Genomic DNA, 15723 nt, shown 5'->3' with positions numbered 1-15723 from the left:
GTCTTCCTGCTTTAGGGGACCCTTCAATCAACAGACTGAGACACATCATCCATAAAGGAAATAAAACCTCACTTTACACGTCCTGATTTTATGAACCATATAGTTTATATTCATATTACCTAGGGGTTCTACTTTCAGGAATGCCAGGATTATATTCTCACTTATGATTTTAAACACGCAGTTAAGTGTTGAGTATGTTAATTATGAAACTAATTAGGAACTACAAAATAAGTGCCACTGCCATTACCTTGATATTCAATTAAACCTTGCATATTTAAAAAGCAGAGATCACATGAGGAAAATGATTTGATTATATTAACCAACAAATTTAATTTTTAAATGCTTTCTTAGGGGAGTAATTGGTAACTTCAGAAACTGAAAACCATAAAGTAACTTTGCATAAAGATTCTGAAAAGATATACACTGCTGCTGCTAAGTTGCTTCAGTCGTGTCTGACTCTGTGTGACCCCATAGACGGCAGCCCACCAGGCTCCCCCGTCCCTGGGATTCTCCAGGCAAGAACACTGGAGTGGGTTGCCATTTCCTTCTCCAATGCGTGAAAGTGGAAAGTGAAAGTGAAGTCGCTCAGTCGTGTCCAACTCTTTGCGACCCCACAGACTGCAGCCCACCAGGCTCCTCCGTCCATGGGACTCTCCAGGCAAGAGTACTGGAGTGGGGTGCCGTTGCCCTCTCCAGATATACACTGAGGAATTAAAATTATGGGTATCTTTTGTCTTTGTTTTTGCCTATGTTATTTTCTACAATAAGTAAAAACATTAAGAAGAATTCCATAACATTACCTTAAGATACGCAATTGTGTACACGTTCTCGGTAACTTTAAGTGGTATCTCTCACGAATACAGCAGAACCACAGCTCCCTTCCCTTCCGGAACCTCCCAGGCTTCAGAGTCACTGTTACCCACACCAAAATTAAGAAGTGGCTGTTTTGTGTAATGTGGCACTTTCAGGCTATCTACAACCCACGGGACAGCCTCCAGCTTGCCCAACCTACCCTTCTAAAGGCAGACTGGGAAACAGTCAATCTAGGTGCCTCCAGAAACTAAGGTAGTGGACAAAGATATTTCTCAGAGAGGTTCTCCATAAATCTCCTAGAATAAACATATATAGATAATCCCATTATGTGAACTATTGCCATTACCATCTATTACCAGGAACCAATCCATTTTGATGAATTCTTTGATAAGTGTTTGGAGAAAAGCTAACTCTGTCTAAACTCACTATTCATTAAATGAAATCCAAGATATGAATATATTTGAAAAAAGTAATCTACCTATGTCAGCTCAGCAACCAGATGCAGGTGTTAAGAAAATAATCTGTATGTGAAATCAGTTAAGATGAGGACTGGAATGGGGAGGGGGGGTGCTGGATAAATCTACATGAGAAAATCAAAGGATGTTTCATCATTCAAGAACCCAATCAAGAAAATTCAACTTCTAAAAATAAATGAAGAGATCTTCATTTTTAAAAAGTAATAATATATAAGTGCCTTAGAACTTTCCTATATTGGTTCTAAAAATAGTTGAATATATTCATCGGAAACCAGTGTCAAGAGCATTATCCCCTTTGAGGAACAGAATCTAACAAACAAGGTAGAAGTACAAAAGCAGAGTAAAACAACGTTAAACCAACACTTTTAAGCACCTTTAAGACTATTCTAGAAGATGAATACTAATGACTTTATAGTGTTTTCCTTAAATGATGGAAGCATATGGTAGCATAGAAAATAGCCTGAGATTGATACCATTAGATTAAGGAGTAATCACCACAAAATCAGATATGAAAAATGGATATAATAAGATGTCATTAAAAAAAAGATAAAACAATGGTTCTCAAACTATGGTTCACAGACCCTGAGAGTTTCCTAAGACCTTCCCCAAAGCCCTAAAGGTCAGAACTATTTTGACAGTAATACCAAGAAGAGTATTTATTTGCTCTTTTCACTGCCCTGACATTTGTAGTGACTGCTCAAGAAACAAAGGTAGGCAAACCTACTGATACCTTATCGAGACTGAGGCAGAAACTTGGGTTTGTAGTCATTTTACTCCTCACCACCTCATAACCAACCACACACTAGTCCTTGATGTTGACTCTCAACCTCTGAGCACATCTGCACAACATCTGTACAGCAAAATGGGAGGCTCACATGCAGTACTCCCACTGCGTAAGGAAGTTCACGGATTTTCTTGACGAAAAGCATTTGTGCAACTGAGCAGTGAAAGTGCCTGGGAAATACCATGGACAGAGGAGCCTGGTGGACTCCTACAGTCCACGGCCTTGCAAAGTTAGCTACTTTTTTCTTTGGAACATCATTTTTAAAAGGATAATTGAAAAACAATGCCTAGTATTGTTTTGTCAGACTTAGTATTTGATAGACATATTGTCAAAAATGATTGTGAGTCTGTCACCTCAAAAAACAAAAACACCAAACTGACAGCACTTGTTTCCAATGATGAATTTCAAAGTTTCAAGTGAAAATTAAATTTTGGAAAGTTTACCTCCACTATCATGGGCCTGACAGCCTCCCAAGTACTTGAAGATTTTTTCCCCCCGATAATAGTTATGTTAATGAATATGGTTTTTTGACAGTGAAATGTGCTAGCATTTGGAAGATATGCGTAATTCAGGGAATCAGTATTTTCCAAATGGAGGGTACCTATTACAAAATCACACACAGGTAAAAGGTCCAAGTTTATTAACATGGTTTTAAATACTACATTCCAACTAACCTTTAAGACTCTGCCCCACTCCCACAACTGTGGAGGTTTAGTACTGTATCAAAGGCGACTATCCAAAATTACCTGAAATGCTTTTTTAAAATATCCCCCCTTTTTCTAACTACATAGCTGTGTGAAGTTGGATTTTTTTTTCTTATACTTCAAGCAAAACAATACATTATTGCAACAGAAGGAAATGCAGAAGCAAATGAGAATAGATCTGTCTTAAGTCAAGACACAAACAGATCTGCAAAACACAGAATGTCATTCTTCTCATTAAAATTTTGGAAAGTATAGCTATTTTTCAGACAAAATATTACTTTTGTTAACATGCAGTGGGTCTGTTGCTATTTTAGAACTTTTCAGTTTTAATTTAGAATGCAGTATATATCAAAATACTGTACTGTAGCGTATTCTAAATTTAAAAAAAACTGAAAAATTTATTTGACAGTACATATCAAAATCACAGAACTGTACAAAAAAGATCTTCACGACCAAGATAATCACAATGGTGTGATCACTGACCTACAGCCAGACATCCTGGAATGTGAAGTCAAGTGGGCCTTAGAAAGCATCACTACGAACAAAGCTAGTAGAGGTGATGGAATTCCAGTTGAGCTATTCTATCTCAAATCCTGTAATATAATGCTGTGAAAGTGCTGCACTCAATATGCCAGCAAATTTGGAAAACTCAGCAGTGGCCACAGGACTGGAAAAGGTCTGTTTTCATTCCAATCCCAAAGAAAGGCAATGCCAAAGAATGCCCAAACTACTGCACAATTGCACTCATCTCACACGCTATTAAGTAATGCTCAAAATTCTCCAAGCCAGGCTTCAGCAATATGTGAACCATGAACTTCCAGATGTTCAAGTTGGTTTTAGAAAAGGCAGAGGAACCAGAGATCAAATTGCCAATATCCGCTGGATCATCGAAAAAGCAAGAGAGTTCTAGAAAAACATCTATTTCTGCTTTATTGACTATGCCAAAGCCTTTGACTGAGTGGATCACAATAAACTGTGGACAATTCTGAAAGAGATGGGAATACCAGACCACCTGATCTGCCTCTTGAGAAACCTATATGCAGGTCAGGAAGCAACAGTTAGAACTGGACATGGAACAACAGACTGGTTCCAAATAGGAAAAGGAGTCCGTCAAGGCTGTATATTGTCACCCTGCTTATTTAACTTCTATGCAGAGTACATCATGAGAAACGCTGGGCTGGAAGAAGCACAAGCTGGAATCAAGATTGCCAGGAGAAATATCAATAACCTCAGATATGCAGATGACACCACCCTTATGGCAGAAAGTAAACAGGAACTGAAGAGCCTCTTGATCAAAGTGAAAGAGGAGAGTGAAAAAGTTGGCTTAAAGCTCAACATTCAGAAAACGAAGATCATGGCATCTGGTCCCATCACTTCATGGGAAATAGATGGGGAAAGTGTCAGACTTTATTTTTTTGGGCTCCAAAATCACTGCAGATGGTGACTGCAGCCATGAAATTAAAAGACACTTACTCCTTGGAAGGAAAGTTATGACCAACCTAGATAGCATATTCAAAAGCAAAGACATCACTTTGCCAACAAAAGTCCGTCCAGTCAAGGCTATGGTTTTTCCAGTAGTCATGTATGGATTGAGAGTTGGACTGTGAAGAAAGCTGAGTGCCGAAGAATTGATGCTTTCGAACTGTGGTGTTGGAGAAGACTCTTGAGAGTCCCTTGGACTGCAAGAAGATCCAACCAGTCCATTCTGAAGGAGATCGGTCTTGGGTGTTCTTTGGAAGGAATGATGCTAAAACTGAAACTCCAGTACTTTGGCCAGCTCATGCGAAGAGTTGACTCATTGGAAAAGACTGATCTGGGAGGGATTGGGGGCAGGAGGAGAAGGGGACAACAGAGGATGAGATGGCTGGATGGCATCACTGACTCAATGGACGTGAGTTTGAGTGAACTCTGGGAGATGGTGATGGACAGGGAGGCCTGGTGTGCTGCAATTCATGGGGTCGCAAAGAGTCGGACACGACTGAACTGAACTGATATATCAAAATGGGCTTCCCTGGTGGCTCAGTCTGTAAGAATAATCTGTCTCCAATTCAGCAGACCTGAGTTCAGTCCCTTGGGTAGGAAGATCCCCTGGAGAAGGAAATGGCAACCCATTCTAGTATTCTTGCCTGGGAAATCCCATGGACAGATGAGCCTGGTGGGCTATCATCCATGGGGTCACAAAGAGATACGATTTAGGGACTAAGTCACCACTACCAAATATCAAAATAACTCACATAAACAAAAGCTCTAGAGGTCCTCATTAAGTTTAAGAAAATGATAGGGTCTTGAAGCTAAACACATTTGAAAACCACTAAGGAAAAGTTGAATTAAAAGCATCCCTCATAATTCAGACAACTTAGTAACTGCTTCTGGGGAAACAGTGTTCAAACTCATCTTATAGATAAACCAATGGGAATTCTATCCCCATCATCTCTTCAATTTGTAGCTACATGACAAAAATATCCTTAGGCATCACTGTCCAGCTAATAGTCAACAGGACCAAGAGCAGGCAAAAATAAAAGTCCCAGAGCTATTTCCCAGTTTTCTAATCTTAATGCCCTTCTCTCCTCACTAATGGACTCTGAGCTCCTAGGTCTTCTAGATCTCTCCTCAATTCTTTCCTATTAAGATGAGAAAATATGAAAATAACTGCTAAAAGACTTAAGCTGAAAAGGCAAGTTCAGATAATTACCACTTCAATTCAGTGATGTCCTTTGCTACTGTTAAACAATTTGGGCAAATCTAATCCGGATTTGAAGCTGAAACTCCAATACTTTGGCCACCTGATGTGAAGAGCTGACTCATTTGAAAAGACCCTGATCTTGGGAAAGATTGAAGGCGGGAGGAGAAGGGGATGACAGAGGATGAGATGGTTGGGTAGCATCACCGACTCAATGGACACGAGTTTGGGTCAACTCTGGGAGTTGGTGATGGACAGGGAGGCCTGGCGGGGAGCGGTTCATGGGGTCACAAAGAGTTGGACACAACTGAGTGACTGAACTGAATCCAGATTTTAGAAGAATGGCAAAAACCACAAGACCATTTCACTCCCCTGTCCAGCTCCTGGGCTCTCTTGATGTTTCTAGAAATCCAACCCAAGAAACTTCAAAAAGCCAGCTTTTTTCCACCCCTTTTTCATAACCTTACTCCAGTATCTAGTAAATCTCTGGCTCTAGCACACCACCTTGTCTTTCTGGATCTGATTACAGGCTGTACACCCTCCCTCACCAGCCCAATACTTCCTCCTCAGCCCTACTTCTGTTCAAGTATCTTCTAGATGCATAACTCTGGATTCTTTGTATTTCTGTCCCATTTGACATTTAGATAACAATTATCTATCTTTCTTAATCTTAAATCCTTTATGCTTGATAAGGGAGAACACATCTGTATGCCTTCTCTGTTTTCTCTATCAAAATTGTTGTGGGTATGTTAACCAAAGGCAAATTCTTTGAATGCAGACGATATTACTGAATATTGATAGCAATGCTGCTAACTATTAAAATGTTCATTAAAAAAAAGAGAGAGAAAGGAGAGGCTAAAAAGAATTGATTTGTTACTGAAATAGTAAAAATTGATCCTCACTTTGCCAGAAGGCTTTGGATGCATTAAAAAATTCAAGATCCTTTTCACCAGTTCACTATTTACACCCGATCTCTCCAAGTCAAGAACCTCGCAGATGCTCTTTAACATGGCATTTCTAAATCTGAAAAAGAAAATGGAAAAAGCCAATGTGATTACATAGGAAAATTTATAAACATTCTCCACAATGTAAGGATAAGAGCTAACCCAACTGGCTCAGCCACAAACATTAAAAGCAGTCAGTGTTTCTCTGAATCTTAGAAGTACTCCCAATAATCTTGACTGGTGCATGCACAAAATATAGCCAGGTACTATTATAAACAGAAAACATCATTTACCATTTAAGTTTTAATGGTGGTATAAGAAAAAACTTACTTCATTCACTAGAAAATAATGTAAAATATTTCATTACTTAAAATTCACAAACTTGTTGATTCTTCTGGCTGGTGATTAAATACTACATTTTCCCCTGAGTATTCCTACTGACAATGTCTCAAAGAAAGTAATAGGTAATCATATTTAATACTCAAGTTTTAAACTACAGGGGACTTAATAAAGAACTTTTAAGAATGTATCATCTCATTAAAAAAATTATTTAAAGAATATATCATCTTGTCTGCATTAGGGTGGAAATTATTTCTATTAACTTGATTATCTTCAAAACAGTTTAAATGGCACTTATAAGTGAGGGAATGGAGTGGCTGACACAGAATAGGAGTCAAGAGTTTTTACTACATTTACATTCCCTTTGGACCTTCTAGATTTGGGGCTGGGTGAATGATTTACCTCTGTGTATCGTTCTTCTAAGGAACAGAAATGTCTTTGAGCTTTCAATAATCTTGATAGCCACTATTTTTCAGAAAGCAAGTCAATAGTTTATGATGACATGGTCTTGGAATTTAAAGCAAAGAATCAGCAGTCTACTGAAAATGTAAGGGCAGTTATACTTAAATGTTAAAAAAAAAAGCTGAAGCACATTAATCTAAACGTGATTATTTATAAAGATAACTTACTTTTTCAACATTTCTTCCTTCTTTTTATATTGGATACTTCCTTTTTCAAATGGAAAGCCACTGAACTGACCCACATTCTTCTTTAATGAGGACACCTGAAAATATTTCTCCTATTATTAATGCTACTTATTACCCAGTAATGTAAACAAGAAAAATTTCAAAGCCAACATTTTTCTTTTCACATCAGTCTCCATATTACAATACTGGTTTATTCCACATTTTAAAATTCACAATGGAAAAGTGCATTTGTTACTAAAATATTAACATTATAAAATGTTTACAAACAAAATGTTATCTGATAGCACCCAGGGATGTGGAAAGTTACTACTTAGAAGACACTCTCATTCCCTGGCAGTTCAGTGGTTCCAGCTCCCCGCTCTCACTGTCAAGGCCCAGGTTCATTCTCTGGTTGGGGAATAAATATTCCACAAGCCAGGCAGTGCAGCCAAAATAAATAAATAACGGGGAAAAAAAAATTTCCCTAAGTAATACAAGTTACCAGTAATATTAATTTTTCATTCAAGAAAGTCAGGGATTTATTCTTTAAAAAGTAAAGAACAGAGTCCCTCCAAAAGTCAATACCATTTAGCAGTAATGGGACTTGTGTAGATCAGACTATTGTCAGGGTTGAATGAGGTAACACACATGAAAACAAAGCTTACCACACTTCAGACGGTCTAACAATGTCAAGCTTTACTTTGCCCATGCACAGCCCAAAGCGAAGTGTCCTCAGGTGTATGGAATACTGAAGTTGTGTGTACAGTATTATGATCAGTAAATGAAACACTGATTTATTTTAACAAACTGTCAGCAAAAATTATCCCGATTTATCAGATATTTCCTCAAAAAATGAAACAATATTCTGTATTGTTTATTCTGAATGGCTAGAATCATTCAAAAAATAAATTTCTTCTAACACAGTTAAAGATAACTAAATCAAAACTTTGATTTCACAATCTGAAATTTTAGTTTGGCTTAAAAACAACTATGGGGTTCCCTTATAGCTCAGTTGGTAAAGAATCCACCTGCAGTGCTGGAGACCCCAGTTCGATTTCTGGGTTGGGAAGATCTGCTGGAGAAGGGAGGGATAGGCTACCCACTCCAGTATTCCTGGGCTTCCCCTGTTTCTCAGCTGGTAAAGAATCTGCCCACAAGGCAGGAGACCTGGGTTCGATCTCTGGGCTGGGAAGATCCCCTGGAGAAGGGAAAGGCTACCCATTCCAGTTTCTGGCCTGGGGAATTCCATGGACTATATAGTCCATGGGGTCGAAAGGAGTCGGACACGACTGAGCAACTTTCACTTAAAAACAACAACATAAAGAGCTCTGGATGTTACAATACTAATGGCTATATCTAGCTACATGTCCTAGGATATGTCATTAAACTGTCTGTCAGTTGGCTCACTTTTATGGAATGGAGATTGATCTAATTGATTTAGTTCTGCAACTAAAGTCCTTTCCAGAACTAAAATTATGTTCCTGTTGTAAAGTATTTTAACACATAAGTACACTACTAGGTAAAAAGTATAAAAAAGGTCTTACTGTTCCTGGTCTGTTGTAAAGCAGTTTATGGAGATTTCTAAGTTCATCTGTTTTCTTCTTACTCAAGAAGAAATGTATCCTTTCAATTTCACAAAGTTTCTGCCCTTTTCCTAGAGGAAAAAAAATACCATGTTAAACACCCATTATGTGTTAGAACATTTAATGAGAATTATTTTTAGAGCTTAGTTTACATATAACTTCTGCTCTCATAGAACAAATTAAATTACACCTGTAATATATTAGTACTTAGTAAACACTAAAAACTAAACACTGCTAACCATCATTTTGTATACTGAGGCATTTTTACTACAGAATGAAAGGAATATAAACTTACCTTGTGCGATTGTAAATGGCTCTCTTTGTAAGGAAGAGACTTGCATCGTCAACCTCTCTACTTTCTTCTTTTCCCTCTTGCCTTCCACAATGAGGCTCTTTTCTAGAAGTTAATTTAACACTTCTTAAGTAACAAAAAGCTTAAAGGATGTATTATATAAACATGTAGGGGAAAAAAACTGTAGAAACCTAGTATCTTATTCTCCTAAGTATGATTTAGAGAAGCAAATGACACAACAGAGGTGAAAATACTTGGTAAGTTAGTATTATCACTGAAATTTTTAAAATTTTATCTACCTGGCCAACCTCACAGAGGAACTGGTGTTTAAAAAAAAAAAAAAAATCAGAAGGCAAACAAACTTTTATCCAGCTACAATTATTGCTACAGAAGTCAATTTGTGAAAAATCACCAAGATGCTCATTAATCTACAATTTGATTAGACATATTCTATTTATTGGGATTCTGTTTACTGTACATCAGAAAACAGCAAGTTAAAATTTAGATAAAAGAATTTCAAGAGATAACCAAAGAAAATAGTAATTTAGTAAGCTGACAGAAGAAAGAAAAAGAAGAACAAGCCAGAGCACCCAGGTTAGTTACTACAGCTAGGGTAAAATTAGGCAAGTTAACATTTAAGGCAATCAACTGGGATGCCATTACTTTGTAGTTCAATAAATGATATTCATAATAATGGTCATAAAACCGTGGGAAAAAAAAGTTTTGCAATGTTTCGTCTGGACTGCAGTTTTTTTACTTTAACACTTAAAACATTAAGCTGGATTTTCTAAAACCCATTTACTTTCTGACTGAGATAAACTCAGACAAATATGAGGACACTAATTACATATTGGTGGCAGGCCTTCCATTCTTTCACCTGAATGCCTTTTTTGTGCAAAGCTGCACTAGATACTAAGGGCGCATCAACAGATGGTTAAGAAATTGAGGGATTCCCCTGGTGAGTTCTCAATGCTGGGGCCCTGGGTTTGATCCCTGGTTGGGGAACAAGATTCCACATGCTACAACTAAGATCATGTACAGCCAAATAAATAAAAATAATATTAAAAAAAAAAAAAGGAAATTGAATATTTCCTGAAAAGAGACCATGTCTAGTAGAGTCTTCTGCTGCTGCTGCTGCTGCTGCTAAGTCGCTTCAGTCGTTTCCGACTCTGTGCGACCCCATAGACAGCAGCCCACCAGGCTCCGCAGTCCCTGGGATTTTTCAGCCAAGAGTACTGGAGTGGGGTGCCATTGCCTTCTCCGAGTAGAGAATTTCATGCAAAGATGGGCTCGACAAAGGACAGAAATGGTATGGACCTAACAGAAGCAGAAGATATTAAGAAGAGATGGCAAGAATACACAGAAGAACTGTACAAAAAAGATCTTCACGACCCAGATAATCACGATGGTGTGATCACTGACCTAGAGCCAGACATCCTGGAATGTGAAGTCAAGTGGGCCTCAGAAAGCATCACTACGAACAAAGCTAGTGGAGGTGATGGAATTCCAGTTGAGCTATTCCAAATCCTGAAAAATGATGCTGTGAAAGTGCTCCACTCAATATGCCAGCAAATTTGGAAAACTCAGCAGTGGCCACAGGACTGGAAAAGGTCTGTTTTCATTCCAATCCCAAAGAAAGGCAATGCCAAAGAATGCCCAAACTACCGCACTCATCTCACACGCTAGTAAAGTAATGCTCAAAATTCTCGAAGCCAGGCTTCAGCAATACGTGAACGGTGAACTTCCAGATGTTCAAGCTGGTTTTAGAAAAGGCAGAGGAACCAGAGATCAAATTGCCAATATCCGCTGGATCATCGAAAAAGCAAGAGAGTTCTAGAAAAACATCTATTTCTGCTTTATTGACTATGCCAAAGCCTTTGACTGAGTGGATCACAATAAACTGTGGACAATTCTGAAAGAGATGGGAATACCAGACCACCTGATCTGCCTCTTGAGAAACCTATATGCAGGTCAGGAAGCAACAGTTAGAACTGGACATGGAACAACAGACTGGTTCCAAATAGGAAAAGGAGTCCGTCAAGGCTGTATATTGTCACCCTGCTTATTTAACTTCTATGCAGAGTACATCATGAGAAACGCTGAACTGGAAGAAACACAAGCTGGAATCAAGATTGCCAGGAGAAATCTCAATAACCTCAGATATGCAGATGACACCACCCTTATGGCAGAAAGTGAAGAGGAACTAAAAAGCCTCTTGATGAAGGTGAAAGTGGAGAGTGAAAAAGTTGGCTTAAAGCTCAACATTCAGAAAACAAAGATCATGGCATCCGGTCCCATCACTTCATGGGAAATAGATGGGGAAACAGCGGAAACGGTGTCAGACTTTATTTTTCTGGGCTCCAAAATCACTGCAGATGGTGACTGCAGCCATGGAATTAAAAGATGCTTACTCCTTGGAAGGAAAGTTAAGATCAACCTAGATAGCATATTCAAAAGCAGAGACATTACTTTGCCAACAAAGGTTCGTCTAGTCAAGGCTATGGTTTTTCCAGTGGTCATGTATGGATGTGAGAGTTGGGACTGTGAAGAAGGCTGAGCGCCGAAGAATTGATGCTTTCGAACTGTGGTGTTGGAGAAGACTCTTGAGAGTCCCTTGGACTGCAAGGAGATCCAACCTCTCCATTTTAGCGGAGATCAGCCCTGGGTTTTCTTTGGAAGGAATGATGCTAAAGCTGAAACTCCAGTACTTTGGCCACCTCATGCGAAGAGTTGACTCATTGGAAAAGACTCTGATCTGGGAGGGATTGGGGGCAAGAGGAGAAGGGGACGACAGAGGATGAGATGGCTGGATGGCATCACTGACTCGATGGACTTGAGTCTGAGTGAACTCCAGGAGTTGGTGATGGACAGGGAGGCCTGGTGTGCTGCGATTCATGTGGTCGCAGAGTTGGACACGACTGAGCGACTGATCTGATCTGATCTGAGTAGAGTCTAGGAGACTAAAATATACTCCAAAGAAAATTAATACACTTCAAGAAAGATAAAATTGAAGTTCTGTGAGTTGATGAAAGAGTAATTCTTTTATGATTATGGATAAAGGATCAAAACATTGGAGCTGGCTTTGAAGGACAGGCAAGATCTGCAGATGTAATGCTCAGCCCAGACAGAATAAAAAAAAAAAAGGGGACTCCAGCAGGTGTGTCCTGGCCATGGCGTGTATTAGCTGAACGAAGAATGAACAGACAGCACTCTAAAGCAACTCTGAAGATCACCGGCTTCCCTTCCCTGAATGATTTATGCCCTTAACTGGCTGTTGATTACCATCTATAAGCTAGTGACTTCCCTGGTCTACCTCCAGTCCAGAGCATTCTCTTGAGCTTCACACTGGACAGCTCCACTTCATGTCCTACAGGCGCCAAACTCAATGCACCCAAAACAGGAGTCATAATCATCTCCAAACTCACTCACCTTCGTGAATTCTACTTTTCAGAAAATGGTAGTATAACCTACCCAGCTGCCAATGACAGAAACCTAGAAGTCATCTTTTACGAGGCATCTCCTGCCACCTTTCCCCTCACTCCCCAAACTGCTGCCAAGTCAAGTCAATTCCACACCATATTTGGCACAAATTTCAGTGCCGTGTTTCTAGATGCCTCACTAGAAGAGTTATATTTTCAGGGCTGAGTAGGATAAAAACATCCTCCATTTAAATTGTCACACAAACACCTCAGAGGAGGAAAAGAGAACAGTAACAAATTTAAGACAACTACAAAACTGCCTGGGCGTTTTAAAAAAAGTTTTCATGTTAAAAAAAAAAAATCACAATTTGAACTATCAATCTCCCAAGCATTACTGTACTGGTCATTTATAGTGCCTTTATTGAACACATGACTTCTGTAATTTTTTCCTGACGTGAAGAAATTCATCATCTCAGTGGTATCCAAAAGCAAAAACTGGAGGAAAAAGTGCTGAGAAAGTCTTGGACTAGCAGTGAGATACTGCAGCCAATTTTCAGTTATTACATTATGAATAATTTAAAATTAATCCGTATTTTTCTCCTAAGCGTTTCCGTACTTAAATGCGGGCATGCTTGCCCTCTTAGAGCACCTACCACTTTAGACAAACAAAAAAGCACACCGAGTAATCTCAACCCAGATTGTATTCATAAAATGCTGATTATGGACTGGTTTAGGCTTGGAAAAAAACAAAACCAGTGAAACCTGGTTTGGCTGAGTTGTAATCAAGTATTAAATAAATCCATATTGGGCTAATATCATCAGAGAATGCTAAGATGTCTGACACGGAGATTTAAGTGGCTGGAATCATTTCATGAAGCTGGCATACCTCAACACGCACTGCCCCCTGGATAAACTGACCGCGGGACCACTCAATTCTGTAAGGTTCTCCCCATTTCAAGCGTCCAGTCACATAGATCACTACTGTTCTCCCTCTACACCAAAACTGAGACAACTCTGAGCTCTTTTAAGTTTCTTTTCACAGTTCACTGCTTTCGTACTCTAAGTAGCAACCGCTTTCACCGGTGTTTCCCCGTGAAAGTTAACTCCCTTAAGCCTCTGAAACGAACGTCTGCTGAAGCTCAGCAAATATACTCGAACGATTAAAATATTTCCAGGTCTAGCATTAACAACTTCTTCAATTCTTACTGTCAGAGCCTTACAATTTCGAAACGTAAAGGATGTGTACTGAAGAGCAAAAATAAAAGATTACCATAGTACCCTAAGGCCAGCAGTTTAAAAAAAAACAGATCTGAAACTTACAAACTTCCTGTCAAACAGTGAAATGTTATGAACGTCTGTCTGTTGCTGGCGAGAAGCAAACTGCACTCCGAAATAACAACAACGGAACGAGGATTTTGTTCTTTTTAAATTGGAATTCACAAAGTTATTTTCTCCACTGCTGCTCGGAGCGCGCACACACACACAAACCCCAGATAATTCCACATTCTTACTGAAGAAAAAAAAAATCACTCCTACTGAGCGTCTCTAAGTGCACAAAGAGCCAGAAAAAGCGTTTTCGGTACAATCCATCACTAGGAAAGACGACGTCCTCTCCCCACCTTTCTCTTCCTCCTCCTCTTCCTCGTCGTCGTCCTCGTCCTCCTCTTCACTTTCCTCTCTCGGGCCGGGCATGTCGGGCTCTTTTTCGGACGCGGGCTGGGCGGGGGCTGCCTCTCCCTCCGCAGCTGTGCCCGAGGAGGACATGCTGTGGACCTGCGGGCGCAGAGCACACCAAACCCCTCGGCTCGGTCTCCCCTAGCTCCCGGCCGCCCCGACCGGCCGGCCCACCCTGCGCAGCCCCAGGGAGCCGCGAGGAGCCCCGACCTCAAAGTTTGCCTCCCCGCGTATCCGAGACGACGGCGCTCACTCCCCCGGGGGGCAGCTTTTCCCTCTGGCCCCGCGAGCCGTCGCGCCGGCCGAGGCGGGAAAGCGCGGGCGCCGCGCCGCCCCTCCCACCGCCGGGCCTCGCGCCGCCGGCCGCCCCGCGTCCCCTCCCCTCCCCCCGCCCCAGGCCGCCGTCCAAATGGCCGCGGAGGTGCGGGCGGGGCCCCGCGCGCCCTCTCGGCCTCCCACAGGCCGACGCGGCCCTCACCGCGGGTCCCGGCGGCCACGGGCCTGGCGTGTGAGGGCACGAAGAGGCTCCCGGAGGCGGCGACAGGCGCCAAGGAGGACACGCACGGGCCGCTCGCTGGCCTGACGCTCGCGCCGCGCTCTCGGCTGCCCAGAATCAACACGATTTTCAAAATGGCGGTTCGGGAAGGAAAGCGGGAATGCGGCGGCCAATCAGGGCCGCGAGCTGGGAGTTGGCGCGCGCGGGGTTGGGGGGGCGGGGCGGGCGCTCGCCTCTGAGGAAAGCCCTCCGAGCCGGGGTGGAGCCTCGAGAGGTCGTCCTGGCGGCGGGCGCAGGGGGCTCGCGCGCTCCCGGGCCGCCCCGGTGGCGTCCCGCCGCCGATACGGCGCTCCGCTGGGAAAGCGGACAGGCGGCGTCGCTGGCGGCGGGCGGCGGGCGGGAGCGGGCGCGGGGCCGGCGTGGCGGCGCTGAGCGGAAGAACGCTAGGGGGCCTGCCTGTGTATTGTCTCCGCGGCTCGTTCCCGGAAAGGAGGAGGAGCGGCCGTGGGTCCGGGAGGCGGCGGGAAGGAGGGAGGGTGAAGAAGTTTACATCCAGTTAAGTCCCTGTTACAGTTATTTCCCAGAGGTTGAGGGGAATTACTAAGTGAGTGATCTCTTGGGTCCCAGAGATCACGCTGGTGATGACTCCTGAATCTGCTGTTAGGAGGACCCCATCGCTTGCAAAGTGCATCGCGAGGAAAAAGATCCTACTGCATAGAAAGTTCGCGTCACCGGAGACAAAAAGATTTCCAGACCTGTAAATGTTAGGGGGAAATCGTGTGTGTTCGTTATAATAGAAGAAAAAACGGTATCGCCCAGTCCAGACTTCTCCTGGAGACGTGGGCCATCTCCGCAGAATCCTTTAAAACTTAAAAACAACAACAGCAACAACA

General features: G+C 41.7%; 1 protein-coding gene across 5 annotated transcripts in view; it reads right to left on the bottom strand.

The window, feature by feature from the left end:
• The window catches only part of DEK (DEK proto-oncogene), a 31948-nt gene extending 16762 nt beyond the window's left edge, over window positions 1-15186 (bottom strand). For 2 of the 5 annotated variants that reach the window (XM_059880421.1, XM_010818493.4), the window contains exons 1-6: window positions 14813-14949; window positions 14280-14433; window positions 9245-9346; window positions 8911-9020; window positions 7370-7464; window positions 6360-6480 (exon numbers count right to left, since the gene is read on the bottom strand). In XM_059880421.1, coding sequence (XP_059736404.1) covers window positions 6360-6480; window positions 7370-7464; window positions 8911-9020; window positions 9245-9346; window positions 14280-14424 — 573 coding nt within the window. In that variant the 5' untranslated portion in view covers window positions 14425-14433; window positions 14813-14949. Of the gene's footprint in view, window positions 1-6359; window positions 6481-7369; window positions 7465-8910; window positions 9021-9244; window positions 9347-14279; window positions 14434-14544; window positions 14644-14812; window positions 14950-15063 lie in introns of those variants that run through there. The other 3 variants (XM_024983697.2, NM_001099717.1, XM_010818492.4) reach the window with 3 other exon arrangements.
• Window positions 15187-15723: the final 537 nt, after the last annotated feature.

The sequence above is a fragment of the Bos taurus genome, chromosome 23 (assembly GCF_002263795.3).
Source record: "Bos taurus isolate L1 Dominette 01449 registration number 42190680 breed Hereford chromosome 23, ARS-UCD2.0, whole genome shotgun sequence".
In the NCBI taxonomy this organism is placed as follows: Eukaryota; Metazoa; Chordata; class Mammalia; order Artiodactyla; family Bovidae; genus Bos; species Bos taurus.
The sequence above is the reverse complement of the archived record's forward strand: the minus strand, read 5'-3'. Positions and strand labels throughout refer to the sequence as shown.